The 14,184-nt window shown below is 36.2% G+C and overlaps 1 protein-coding gene across 1 annotated transcript in view; it reads right to left on the bottom strand.

Moving 5' to 3' along the window:
• Stam (signal transducing adaptor molecule) overlaps positions 1-14,184 on the bottom strand; it is a 64,059-nt gene that overhangs the window by 24,743 nt on the left and 25,132 nt on the right. Inside the window, exons 3-7 of the mRNA XM_051205758.1 lie at positions 7,588-7,663; positions 7,410-7,505; positions 4,976-5,122; positions 792-882; positions 76-268 (exon numbers count right to left, since the gene is read on the bottom strand). Coding sequence (XP_051061715.1) covers positions 76-268; positions 792-882; positions 4,976-5,122; positions 7,410-7,505; positions 7,588-7,663 — 603 coding nt within the window. The remainder of the gene's footprint in view (positions 1-75; positions 269-791; positions 883-4,975; positions 5,123-7,409; positions 7,506-7,587; positions 7,664-14,184) is intronic.

Below are 14,184 nucleotides of genomic sequence, written 5' to 3' on the forward strand. Positions count from 1 at the left end.
CAATATGCTTGGCAATTATATTCCATAAGATGATATTAAACACAATATATTTTGTTTTATATAATTAACCATTACCTGTCATCAAGAACTGTAATAACTTCTCCAGCTTTGAAAGTAAGTTCATTATCCTCAGCCGCTTCAAAGTCATATATAGCACGTACTTTTCTGCCTTCGTGTTGGTGGTTAGTTAGGAGATTAGATGTGCTTGGATACAAAGTGGAAAGGGTAGTTGACTGCTGTCTTTGCTCCTTGAGGGACAACTCAATAGCTACAAAACAGTAAGATTTTAAAGATCCATATTAATACAGTCAATAATACACTAGAAGTATTACTTTTCAATATTGTAACAGACTAGTGCATATCCTCATACAATAACAAATCATTAGACGTTATATACACTCACCCATCACTAAAAGAATAAAAATAATTAAGTTATTCTGGGTTATAAAAAGACAAACTTTGGGCTGGAGAATATAGCTCAGAGGTTAACAGCACTGCTTGCACTTCTAGAGGTCCTGAGGTTAATTCCCAGCAACCACATGGTGGCTCACAGCCATCTATGAGATCTGATGCCCTCTTCTGTTGTGCAGACACACATGCAAGCAGAACATTATATAAACAAACAAACATATAATAAATAAATAAATCTAAAAAAAATAAGACAAACTATACTTAAAATCTAAAGCAGCTCTGCTCATCTGAAGTCATTCCCTTCATCTGTAAATCACTAAGAAACGGTATTCAGTTAGAGACCTATCTTCTTCTCTTCCTTCCAGGACTTACACACTCACCTTTTGCTAAATCTTCTTCTTCCTTTTTGTTAGCCACAGTGCCTGGGTCTTTGGCTACCAGAGCTGGACTTGCTTTCGCTTGTTCTGCAGCCTAACATACATGGAAAAATAAAGACAAGGAGTGAGAGGTGCTCTCCTATTACCCTACATGTACCTAACCTAACTAAAATCTTGCAAGACCCCTCTCATTAGTCCACTACAGACACTCAATCTGGAAAGCCTTCTACTTTAAAGAGGAAGGAGCACCAGAAATGGAAAAATGAAAAGCAACTGAACAGGCTGATGGACCATCTGCATTTCCCTAGATTAATATAAAGATGATAAACAAAAACAATATTTTATAATTTCAGAAAAATTCTAGAACTAGAAAGGGATTACTTTAAAAACAAACTTTCAAACAGCTTTGAAAAATTATGTAGTTGTGTTTTACTATTTCCTTTCAGGTGAAAAAGCAGAAAGTAATCTATAAATGAACTTATATTTATAAATAATAATAAAGACAGTAACAATCCCCCCGCCCCCTGCGTTCCTCACACACAAAAGGTTTCTCTGTGTAGACTTGACTGTTCTGAACTTACTCTGTAGACAAGACTGGTCTTGAACTCAAAGAGATCCACCTGCCTCTGCCTCCCAAGTTCTGGGATTAAAGGTGTGGGCCACCACCACCCAGCTAAACATAACCTTAAAAGTGCATTTCATATACAAAAGTGTGAGCAATGTTGGCAGTATGTCAATGCTTAGAACAATATTGTAAACAAAACAATGTGCTACTTCACACCTGGAATTAGAAGCTTCTAAGCTTCTCAGGTTGTGCATTCACCCAAAGCAGGTCAACATGCAGCCTATTTTGCTAGTTCCCAGAAGGTAATCGTGGTTCCTGAGCAGACTCACATTGCAGCTTCTACATCCATGGCCCACATTTGCTTCTATTTATAGTTCACCTTAGTTCACTGAGCTCCACCACATATATTTTTTTTTTTTTTTTTGTCCCTACTAAGTTCCAACTCGATAGGTAAGTAGCTAACATATCACTTTCCCAATGAAATGTTCCTAAACCCTTAATTAAGCATTCTTTGAGACCTTTGGTACTTAAACCAAGGATTTAGGAAAAGGTAGTATGAGATAGGTGATTAAAAATACAAGTTGAAGAACCAGGCAAACATAAGATTAACATCTACCACACTGTCTAGTCATATGACACCAGGTGTCCCTAACCATGATATTCTTGATACCTCCACTTCTACAATAAAGGACATAACAACATCTGCTTCTCATGGGTACATTACAACATATTCAGAGGCCTAAGTTCGAATGTGTAGCTTCTATAATCAGATGAGAGGAGGTTCAATCTGGGTTCAAAGCAGAAGTAACATTTATATACAGGGGCTTACCAAAATGTATACAAGTAATTTATCACAACTACAAAAGATGCTGAGGCAGGGAGTAAATGAAACAGCAAACGATGCAGCACTGACTTGATTACAAATCAATAAAGAAATTATTGCAACTAACAAAAGTAAAATTGTAAGACGTTTTCAAATTATCACATGTACAGTACTCAGAACAATGGCTGACACACAGCAAAGGGTAGTAAATCTCAGCCTCTAGTGTAACTGAATTTATGTCTCTCCCAGACTATGTTCCTTGAGGGAATGTATCTCACTATTACAAGCAATCAATAAAATGTATGTTGAGTGTAATGCAAGGCAAATAGTCAACATGACAACAAAATACACCTGCAGATTTGTCACTGACTGTATTGTACATTATCAAATGCTTAGGCAGGTTTTTTTTTTTTTTTTGCTTCATGTCCATTTAAACACAACTTTAGCCACACTTAATCCTGATCCATGCCTACTTAGAGTGTTAGGTTGTGCTGTGACTACTATACACACCTAAAAATTACAAGTATACTTGATCAGAGACAGTCTTTATAATTTATATGAATTTTTTCATTATTTGCTGAATTTAACACAAGTATAAGTTGGTATTTTTACATTCTGTGAAAAAAAACGCTCTACCAACTAAGATGGAAGCACAGAAAGAAGCCATACGAAGCACTATATTCCTAAGCTGTGTGCTGGCTCTTCAGTTCCTATCAAAAGGAGGATTAGCCAACCAAGATGTTTATCACTAGCTAGTTCAGCATGGCAGCAGCTCTAGTCTTCTACTATGTCAAGTGCTAACACAACAGTGCAGGATGAGTCTGGTGTGAGGTATGATTTCCACAACATATTCACAACATCTTCTGTCTTTGAATAAAAAAAAAAATATTTAGAAAAGCCTTTATATATTCAGAAGCTTTTATTAAGTCTGCCGATAAATATCTAGTCTGATGGAATTGTAGCAAGGACTTCAGTAGCTTAGTAGCTTTAAAGTCTACAGAAGACTCTGCAGTTGGACCTATATTTGCTTTTCATTAAACATATCTTTATAGTTTCTAATGACAAGTTTTTCAGAAATTTACTTTCCAATTTTCTGTAGCTGAAAAGACAGTAATTAAAATAATGGTTTTTTGCATATATCTATATAAAGTCTTCAGTATCAGTCCTCTACCTGTGAAATAATTTGAACAAGAGAATAATATAATTTCTACACCAATCAATAATAAATGCTCTTGCCAGTGACCATTACATTTCTTGTTCTGTGAAACTGATCTAAACAGAAGTGTATCCAGTGAAGACTATCAGAAAACAGCAAGAGCAGGTAGTGTCAAAACAATGAACTGAATTATCCAGCCACTCTCAGAATCAGTTCTCTCATGTGCAAAATGAAGGGATTACTGACTGTACAGTAGAGGTCCTCTGAGTTGCTCCCATGGCTATCTAAGATTCTAGACTAATTGCGAAGGCTCCATGACAAACTTGTCACTATTGCTTCCTTCCCTTACAAGGACAATTCCATCTATGGAATGAGAAGCATTTGCACTGAAGGCTGTGCTTTAGAACAGTGCTTCTCAACTCTTGTGTTCACAATGGAAAGCATCTGGAGATCTTATTAAATGGAGACAATGAGTCCACAGGTGTGGAGTGGCGCCACAGAGGCTGGAGCACCGATAATCTCCCAGGAGATCCTGATGATGCTGATCAATGAATCACACTTTGAGTAACAAATTCTAGAGCAGGTAAAGAAAATGCAGTTCTACTAAGTACACTCTGTATCTCTCCAGTGCATCTACTCTCTGATAGACATTGTTTCTGTCGCTAAGTAATCTACAGTACCTTGGATTGTTCTGTCTAAAAATAATTTTAAATTTTCAAAATTATTAATAAAATCTAGTTATCAATTATGAATGAATTTTAAGACATATTAGCATAAACTTAATTTCTAAAACTATTTTTTAAGCAAAAAGAAAATTAACTACTTGCTTCTTTCTTTCTTAGATATTTTTCTGAGTCTTTATATCTAAAGAGCAATCATAAAATGAAAATGCCTTGGGAAGAAAATCTAGATAGCTCTAGGCAAAGTATACAATCTTGTAACTCATGAAAGTGGTTAGAAGTCAGAAGGTAAGCTTTTCACAGAAGGGGTTGGTTCCATCATGATTCCATATAAGTTGTTAAAATTTGTTCCAATCCATACAGTAGGAAAGGAGAACATACTAAATTACTATGCATGCACCCTCAAGGACTGGCTTCCTAGAATAGAAAAGACATCTAAAAGATGCCCTTTAACATTTTACTTATGACACAAATCAGAAATTCAGTGCATTACACAGATAGTTCTGTGTGCCAAAAGAAATCTAGCCCTGCTCCAGTCACATGCTCTACTTAACTCCTGTTTAAAAAAAGTCATCTCATTTGCTTCTGCTCACTAGCCTCTCATCACTCCTAATTTAAATAAAGGTATTTGTAAATTTCTCAATAAAAAAACTACCCTACTTTTTAAGCTATCATTCTTTGTAGATAAAAATCACAGTATTAAGAGCATTTAACAAGACTATCTGATGTTACACGATCCAATACAATTTTGTTGTAGTAAAACAAAATAAAGAATTTAAATTATAAAACATTCTTTTTTGAAGAAGAGGCATTGGGAAAGGAGAGTCTATAGTACACTAATAATCTTCTACAAACTACTCAATAGCAGTAAAAGCTAACTATAAATGAAAACTAGAGAAAAAAATCAGACATAACTACTTCAGAAGAAAAATGAATTGTAGCACACACAACTTCACAAAATACCTGAGAGCCAATAGCTGGGAATGTAACACCTTGTTCCTTTAGGTTCTTAATCATTGCTGATATCAGACTAAGCTGTGGATCATTCTTAAATTCATCTGTCCATTCAACCATAAGCGCCTTTAATTTTTCACATACTTTAGGATGACCCTAAGGAATAGACAAAAGAAAAACAAAGAGGGGGATAGGAGGAAAAGGGGGAGAAAGGAGAAGGAAGGAGGAGAAAAAGAAAAATGGTATAGTTAAAATATAAAAATTCTAAAGTGTTACCTTTTAAAATTACAAATTATCCCTTTATAAGAGATGCCCTTTTAAATATAAAATTAAATTTATACATTTAACATGTATATTATACAGATTATACATGTGAAAATAAGAAAATACAGTAGCATCTATAGATCAACATTACTTTCATACCATGAAAAAACAATGAAAGATACTATTACCTATATTTCACTTTAAAACTGAAATATTAAATATATAATAATTTATTTTGGAGACTGGAATAACAGGCCTTTTCAGTGTAATTTACAACTTTGCATGCTTTATATCAGTATGACAAAGAAAACTAACTTATTTTGCATTGCTATTTATATTTTTTAAAGAAACTGCAAGGAGAGAATAAACAGTATGGTTCTTTTCCCATTCCTTTCAACTTTTACACCTCTTCTTCCCATGACACTTTTTTGTTTTGTTTTGTTTTTATTTATTTTTATTATTATTATTATTTTTGTTTTGTTTTGTTTTCTTGAGACAGGGTTTCTCTGTATTGCTTTGGAGCCTGTCCTGGAACTAGCTCTGCAGACCAGGCTGGCCTCCAACTCACACAAATATCCACCTACCTCTGCCTACTGAGTGCTGGGATTAAAGGCATGTGCCACCAACAACTGGCCTTCCCATGACTCTTAAGTGAGGTCTATATGAGGTACACTACATATGTGATGATCATCTTAGGAGCTCCCTTTCTTCCAAAGAGCACCTCCTCACTAGAGGACAAAGCTAAAAGCATTCAAAGTCCTTTCTCTGTGTGTTTATGTCTTTCCAAACAGCTATTTATAGTACTATGTAACTTTTTTTGGTATCTTAATTAAAATTACAGAAAATATGATAGAAACTATCTTCTTAAACAATCACCCCTTTCCCTAGACAATTCAGAACACTGTTAAGACATGTTCTTTTATTAGTTGAAAAAAGAACAAGAGTGATTCACTGAAACAGAAAAGGGTATCATGACTGAGACCTATAAAATTTTTATTTCCTTTCCCCATTCCTGTACAAGCTTTCCACTAAAACTCAGAAGTACTCATATACTTCAAATTCTCCTGAGGAATTCCCCTTTTAACATTAAAAACCTTTTCTTGGAATACAATACCAAATAGTTTCAACCAGAAATAATTACTAATAGAATATGAAATCTTTTACTAAAAAAGCTGTTAGTTTTATATTTTTAGACTCCTTGAATTATGCACTGAATTTTTCTGACATGCAATTAAGTAAGCAGTATTAGAGTTCCCAGCTCTCTTGCTTTCTTTGTGCAGATAAAAACACACAAAAACACAGAACAGCTTCATGTTTTCCTCTATAGATTTGAAAATAAACCAGGCTTGTTCAAATTCTTGGCTGAAATACTAAAGATCAAATATGTGGGGGTAAACATAGAATCCAGGCACAGCCTTGAACAATTTCTAAATCTACAGTGTAGTTCTTCTATAATTCTCTAATCAGCTGCCTTCATCACAGATGTATCTGGAGAGACTGCCTCTTTTCTACAATGTCCATTATGAGGATTCTGCTGTCCTCAGTGTCTAAGTTCCACTAACAACTGCTATGGGCTGATACCCCTGGAATTGAGTGCTTCTTAGCTTGGAATCACAACTAGCCCAGTGTTGGCTTAGGGGTAATCCCTAGTAAGAACTTCTCTGCCTCAACCTTAGGGGCAACTCCATCCTGGCCCAACAGAACAGTAATACAGTAGGAAAACCCTGTGATGGCCAGTCAGGTAGTGTCCCTATTCACATAAGATGAAGATTCAACAGGACCTTCAATTCTGCCAGCTTCTTCTGAAGGATTCTACATTAGGAAAATACCTTTGTGTGGATAGAAAAATGGTACCCAAAAGTGCCTAAAGTAGACAAGTATTATTTCATTAAATATATAGAAATGTTGTTTTCTTATCAGATGAGGGATAAAAGGACCCTAAACATATTTTAACGAAGTTTGCAAAAGAACTAACACTAAAATTTACGTGGATTTGTAGTCTTTTCAAAGAAACACAGTTTTTACTTATAAGCTAGGAACACACACACACACACACACACACACACACACACACTCTCTCTCTCTCTCCCTCTCTTTGGAATTTAGGAAGAAAAGAACTTAACAACAAAATACATGAAAAATGAAGGCTTCCTTGATTTTTGGATATGATGTTCCTTACCTTATTTAATACGTTGCTTACTTCACTAGCAAAATCTCTTGAACATACTTCTAAGTGAAAAATTTTGCCACAGTTTGATACACATGCTCCTAGAAGCTATAAGGATAAAATGAGAAATTAAAAGGGTTCAATGAATGATAATTAAGCAGTGCTGCTTACTTTAAGTGAAGCTACTTACAGTTAAAGCTTGCATAGCAACGTGGGGGTCTTTATGATTCACTCTTCTCATAACAGAACGTAGACAGTCTTTGGGTCTAAAAAGTGAGAAGTTTAACAATTAATAAATCTAGCTCCCTCCAATTGGTGTATGAAAGGGAAAATATTGTACAAGAGTTAGATTATTAATGACATCTGAAAACTATATACTTTAAAATTTCCAAAGGTATCATCAAGTTCTCTTGCTTAAGTAGACATAGATGAGGCATTTCAAACTAATTCTGCATAAAAATTTTTGGTTAAAATGAAAGGTTAAATAAGACATTTCAATACCTAACAATAAATTCATCAAGACATATATATTCCTGCTACAAACAATTACAAAACTAGAAAGTACGTATAAATATGTATTGTCTATTGCCCCAAAGCTTTGGCAGTGACAGCAGCTCCTTCTGGTCCTGCATGGTCCAAGTGGACCCAGCTTGACCTGCTCCACACAACTGTGAGCAAGAGAAAGGTAATGATGAAAAAACAAAACAGGTCCAGGGAGATGCAACAGGAACTAGTGGAGTAATCTACTCAGGCAAAGAGAATCATGACACAAGAAAGGACACTGCAGCCTAAGTCTTACTTACAGCAGTGCAGGAGTAGTCATGGTCTTTCTAATGAGGCGCAAGTGCAAAAAGAGGTATAATCCGTCTATGAGAAACACTGTGCCATGGAGAGAAACTTCAGCAGCTATGATGTAAGAAACACAATACTCCATCTACTTCTACTTGGGCCAAGTGGCCAGTCTTCTGCTCAAAGCTGCCTAAAATGACTGTGTCACAAATTCAATGATCTACCCAAAAAGAAGCACTTTAGGCTAACTACCAGATCCCAGAGACAAAAATCACCAGCCATCCTAACCCATAACTTTGTTCTTTGAACTTTTATTATATACAGCAATTCTGGCTATTTAAAGCAATCAAGAAAACAGCTGGTCTTTGTTTTCAGTTTCAGAGATGCTGGGAACTGATCACAGGACTTTTATGATATAAGGAAGCTTTTCACTGAGATACATACCCAGTCTACAATTGTATTTACATTCTATTCTGTATTTATAGGCCTCATTTTTTCTCTCAATCTATTATTTTTTAAACAAATAAAGCTACTGTAAATTAAAAATAAACAGATATGCATGCAGGTCAGTGTTGGTATCTAGCATGCCATGAGTTTTACCCCTATCACCACTGCAAATTAATTAATTAACTACTATATACTGAGGTGTTTGGGACATCGAGCCAGGCAGGAATGAATAATAATCCACATAAAGGAAACAAGTCAGATAACCCACAATTTAGTCTCAACTTTTCTGCCTCTGAATACTTTCCAAGTTTTAGTACACATTTGTTAGTTAAAACAGTTTCCACATTACAGCACAAGAAAGGTGATTCTGAAAATAGAGTGACTTTACTGAATGGAGCAGAAATAAACTAGAATCCAGGAAGCCCAAGAAATACAGCAATCGGAGAATGGAATAGAAGGTACTTGAATCCTAGAATTTAAGAAATTTAGTCTACATAGTGCTTGCCACATGCTCATGAGGACCTGGGCTCAATGACCATCCAGTGCAGCAAAATGGAACCCGGTCTTAGAAAATAAAGTAGAGAATGACTAGAGAAGACACCTGACATCAGTCTCTGGACTCCACATGTATATGTACACATGTACTAAACACACACGATTATATCATTTAAAGAACTGAAATAAATTAGATTTCTCAATCTGCTAGAATATGAGCTGCTTCACTCTGCCTCCTCCATAACGAACTGAAACCTATGAAATTATGAAACAAGGTAAACCCTTCCTCTTTTGCTTTCTAACAGCCACAGGAAACTGAGACCAGAGAAGTAGGGTTATTGCTAGAGTTTTCCTGATGATATGGTTCAGAAATCTTCTGAACTGATTGGTGGGAGAATTTGAAAAACTTGGGTATCTAACTTAGTTAGGGTTTCCATTGCTATGAAGAGACACCATGACCACAGCAACTCTTACAAAGGAAAACATTTAATTGGGATGGCTTGCTTACAGTTTCAAAGGTTCATTTCATTATCATGATGGGAGCATGGTGGTGTGTGGGCAGACACTGTAGTGCAGGAGTAGTTACTGAGAGTCCTACACCTTGCAGGCAACAAGAAATCAACTGTAACACTGAGCCAAGCTTAAGCAAGAGACCTCAAAGCCCACCTCCACAGTGACACACTTCCTCCAACAAAACCACACCTATCCAACAAAGCCACATCTCTCAATAGTGCCACTCCATTTTGGGGCCATTTCCTTTCAAACTTTAACACTTGGAAATACAAATTTGAGAGTTCTACAGCCCTATAAGCAGAGCTCAGTGGGAAGTTCAAATGTGAGCTTAGAATGCTAACAGAATACAGACAGTAAAGGCCATGAGCAAGAGGCTTCAAACAAGAACTAAGGACTCTACAGGGAATTGAGTCAGAGGCAAGTTTTGTTACATTATGGCTAAGAACTTGCCTACATTTATTCGTGTCCTGAGGCTTTGTGGAAGGCTGAACTTCAAATGAGTGGAGTACTTAATCCGCTTGAGAATATTTCAAGCCCAGCACCAGGCTGTAGAATGATTACTGGTAGCTACTTTTAGTCAAGCGTACATAGAAGTACAGTGGAAAACACAACAGAAAGGCCTGGGAAGTTTGCAGTTTGCTCAGAAAGTAACTGTGAATAATGTTGGGGCCTGATAACTGGCTGCTGAAGAAATTAACACATTAAAAAAAAAGAAGCCAAATACTCTACATAAATACAGAAAGTTACTTGAAAAGCCTAGGAAGCCTGATAAAAGGTCAAGATTCCTGCAGTGACCGAGAATGTAATCTGTGAATCTGTGATAGTGGGACCTGAATGATGCAATACAATGTGGAATGAATATTAAGGTAAGCCATGGGAAATAAGTGCAATAAGCCCAAGTGAGAGGCCATGTAGGCAACAATGCAAAAGTCGTGGGATGTAGATTACCACTGCATAGAAAAAAATATTTGCCAGTTATACATCTGACACAAGATTAGTAACTAGAATGAATATACAAGAAATTCAAAAAACTAATCCTTAAAAACACAAGACGATTAAGAATGGGGTCTAGAACTAAACAAAGAGTTCAAGAGAAGAAATATGACTTCTTAACACTTTATAATTTTTTCAATATTCTAAGCAATGAAGGAAATGCAGATTATAACTACTTAAAATTCCATTTCACCCCAGACAAAATAACAATCATCAAGAATACTGGCAACAAATGCTTGTACAACACAGAGTAAGTATCCTTTGACAATGTTGGCAGAAATGTAAAATAGTGTAATCACTTAGGAAAACAATCTGAAGAGTCCTCAAAAATAAAACTAGAAATAAAGTTACTATGACTCATCCATACCACTCTTCGGCACATACCCAAAGAAATCTATGTCCTATTTCAGAAATACTTGCATATCCACATTCACTATTGTCAAGATAGGAAATGGCATCAGCCTAGATTCCCATCTTGGTGAATAGGAAAATGTAGTACATATACACAATGAAATTCTATTCGGCTGTAAAGAAAAATTAAACTTTGAATTTTTCAGGTAAATGGATGCAACTGGAGTGGGTGAGTACTGAGTGAGACAGATGTTACATGCTCTCTTTCTTATGTTCCTAGCTTCAATTCTATTTTTGTTTTGTTTTGTTTGTTTGTTTTTAATTTGGAGTATTTGTGGGTGCCACAAAACTAGAAAGAGGTCAGGGGTGGAGGTAGGAAAAGGACCTGAGGGAGGGTTGAAGAACACAGGTAAAAATGAAAGTATAGAGGGGGGTTAATGGAGGCGAAAGGGTTAAAGGAGAGAGGGATGGAGAAAATGGGGGGGGGGGATAAAAATACAGAAGCATGAAAAGGCCAAATGAAAACTACAATCTTTTAATCCAATTTATATAAGATTTATATAAAAGTTTGAAGGGTAATGCTCTGTATAGAAACACACTGAACCAAAATTGTAGTGCTAAGTGTGTGAAATCTCCATATGAGTAATTGGTCAGAGAGGCCCTTGAGGCCCCAAAACAATACAGAGCAAGACTTGTTGTTTAAGACATTATACATCATGGTTGCAAGATATAGAGAAATCAAGCTAAAACTAACCTGGAAAACTCCCTGCAGGCTAACTTTCAAACTGCAGGAGAGGATATTACTGAGGGAAGAAAAAAAATCTTACTCAGCATTGAACTCGACATACTGCAACATTAATCTGTCAGGCAAAACATGGTCATGTGTACAATAGCGGCACAACTGTTATATGAAATTAACAAACCACTTCAGGCTGGATCTGAGGCCGCTCCACAGAAGAGACAACTCATGCCTTGGGAAGCCATAGGATCTATTAAGGAAATTACTGCTGATGTTAATTTAAGCTAAAGAGAACAAAAATGTTAAACTGTCTTCTAAATATCTGTATTATGCCCTTAGACAAAGACTACTCTCAACCCTAATGAGAGAAGCCTATCTTTTCAGTAAGCAGCAGTGAATGCAGAGACTCAAGTAATAAATGAGGGCTCAGACCTTAACAATTCATTTTTCATCCAGAAATGAAATCATGAATTCCCAGAAGATACAGTTACTTGCACTGGACCTATATAAGACAAGCCCTCTTAACAATCAGTTGTGAATGGAGGAGAGAATCATGGGATTATGCCCTTATTGCTAAACTGTAGGCTATTGATAGAAGTCTGAGAGGCAGTCAATGTCTTCAGTTTTGTTCCCACTGGTGAACCACCAGGCTCTAATGTATAGTTCCAATCTCATGGACATATGGAGACAGCCCTGTTCAAACAAAACAAAATGGTAAAACAAAAGGACAAAATGAGCTGTGGATATGTGGAGGTGAGACAATCAGAATACATTACATACATGCATGTAATTATCAAAGAACAAATTTAATGAATAAATTAATGGGGGGAAAGTTTTGCATTTAAAGTAGTCAAGCCAATTCTTAAAATGTATATGGGGACAGAAGAGAAGATCAAAAAAAAAAAAAAAAAAAGTAAGAGAAACAAAGGGGGAATAGGATAAAAGTGATATGAAGGGTGGGTGGGAAGAGAGGCTTTAACTGGGAAGAAATAGGGGAACAAAGCAGAAGGAAGAGGAAGGAAGGATAAATCTAAAAACACCTTAAGGAAACATTTTATATTTATATCTCTCTCTCTCTCTCTCTTTCTCTCTCTCTTCCTCTCCCCCACCCCCCCGTGTGTGTGTGTGTGTGTGTGTGTGTGTGTGTGTGTGTGTGTGTGTGTGCGCGCGCGCACGCGCATATGTGTGTGTCTTAATGAAGTTATGAGACTTAAGCTAACAATGTTCTCCCTACAAGCCATGGACCACCTAACAAACCCCACCACCCAGCATGAGAAACCTCCTTTTCAGATGTTGATAAAGGACGTCCAAGAGCCTCCTAAAACAATATAGGATACTGGAGGATACAGTACTTGCCCTTTGTTGCCTCCCAAAGGCTGAAGGTAAGTCCCTATTATTGATGAAGATACCACATACTATGGACACAAGATCTGGAAGAGTCAATCTGGATTTTATCTAAATACCACCTCCTTGAGCTTTCATAATGCCAGAAGTTTCTATACAAATTGTCAAGACAGGGAAGCAATCAATAGTTCTACCCAGCTGTGATTTCCATGAACCACAACAATAGCCAAATACAGCAAGATATCCTAAACGGTGTAGTAGTGGAATTCATGAATGGAAACCAAAAGCTCTCTAATTGAATTTAAATCCCACTCAATAGGAAAAGCATTCTTACTACTAGAAACCTAGCCAACACCTATGATAATAAGACAATGGATCTTACAGGAGAACTTACTACCACTACTTTACTAGGCCACCATAATTCCTAACTGCATTCTACAGGCAACTAAGGAATGCTGAATGCTGGAGAGGGGGAGAATTAGTCTTCCTCGGGAAATAGCCCCTTAACTGGTTATTCAAAAACAAGTGGTCAGTTCTGAAAACATATAAACAAGCAATAAACAAACAGAGTAAGCAGTATGTGTTTGTGTAAAACAACAACAATCAAAGAAAAATATACCACGATCTGGGAAGGAGCAAGACAGGAACATGACAGGGGTTAGAAGAAAAGGGAAACAGGGAAATGATGTTATTACATTTTAATTAAAATTTTAAAAATTTAAAAATTAAGAAAAGAAAGCAATGAGGAAGACTAGTCCTACCAAGTATTAAAACACATTACAAATTAAATTCATAAGCAACACACACATAGCAGACACAGTATCAATGAGACTAAAAAGAAAACTCAAAAATATATCCAAGTACAGGTTGGAAAGTGCTATAGATGATAGGTAACATTTCAAATCAGAAGGAAATAAAATAGGACTATTCCGTAATGGCACCACTGTGTTAGGAAAGAGGTAATAGTTTGGAAACTATCAGCATTGTAGATGCTAAATAGAAAAAATTCCACATAGTGCTTAATAAATAATGCAATGAATACCAAAACAAACCAAATACCTCAACGTAAAAGATAAAATGATATATAGTGAGGAGAGATGAGATGGAGTGGTGACT

This window comes from Phodopus roborovskii, unplaced genomic scaffold (assembly GCF_943737965.1).
Source record: "Phodopus roborovskii unplaced genomic scaffold, PHOROB, whole genome shotgun sequence".
Lineage (NCBI taxonomy): Eukaryota > Metazoa > Chordata > Mammalia > Rodentia > Cricetidae > Phodopus > Phodopus roborovskii.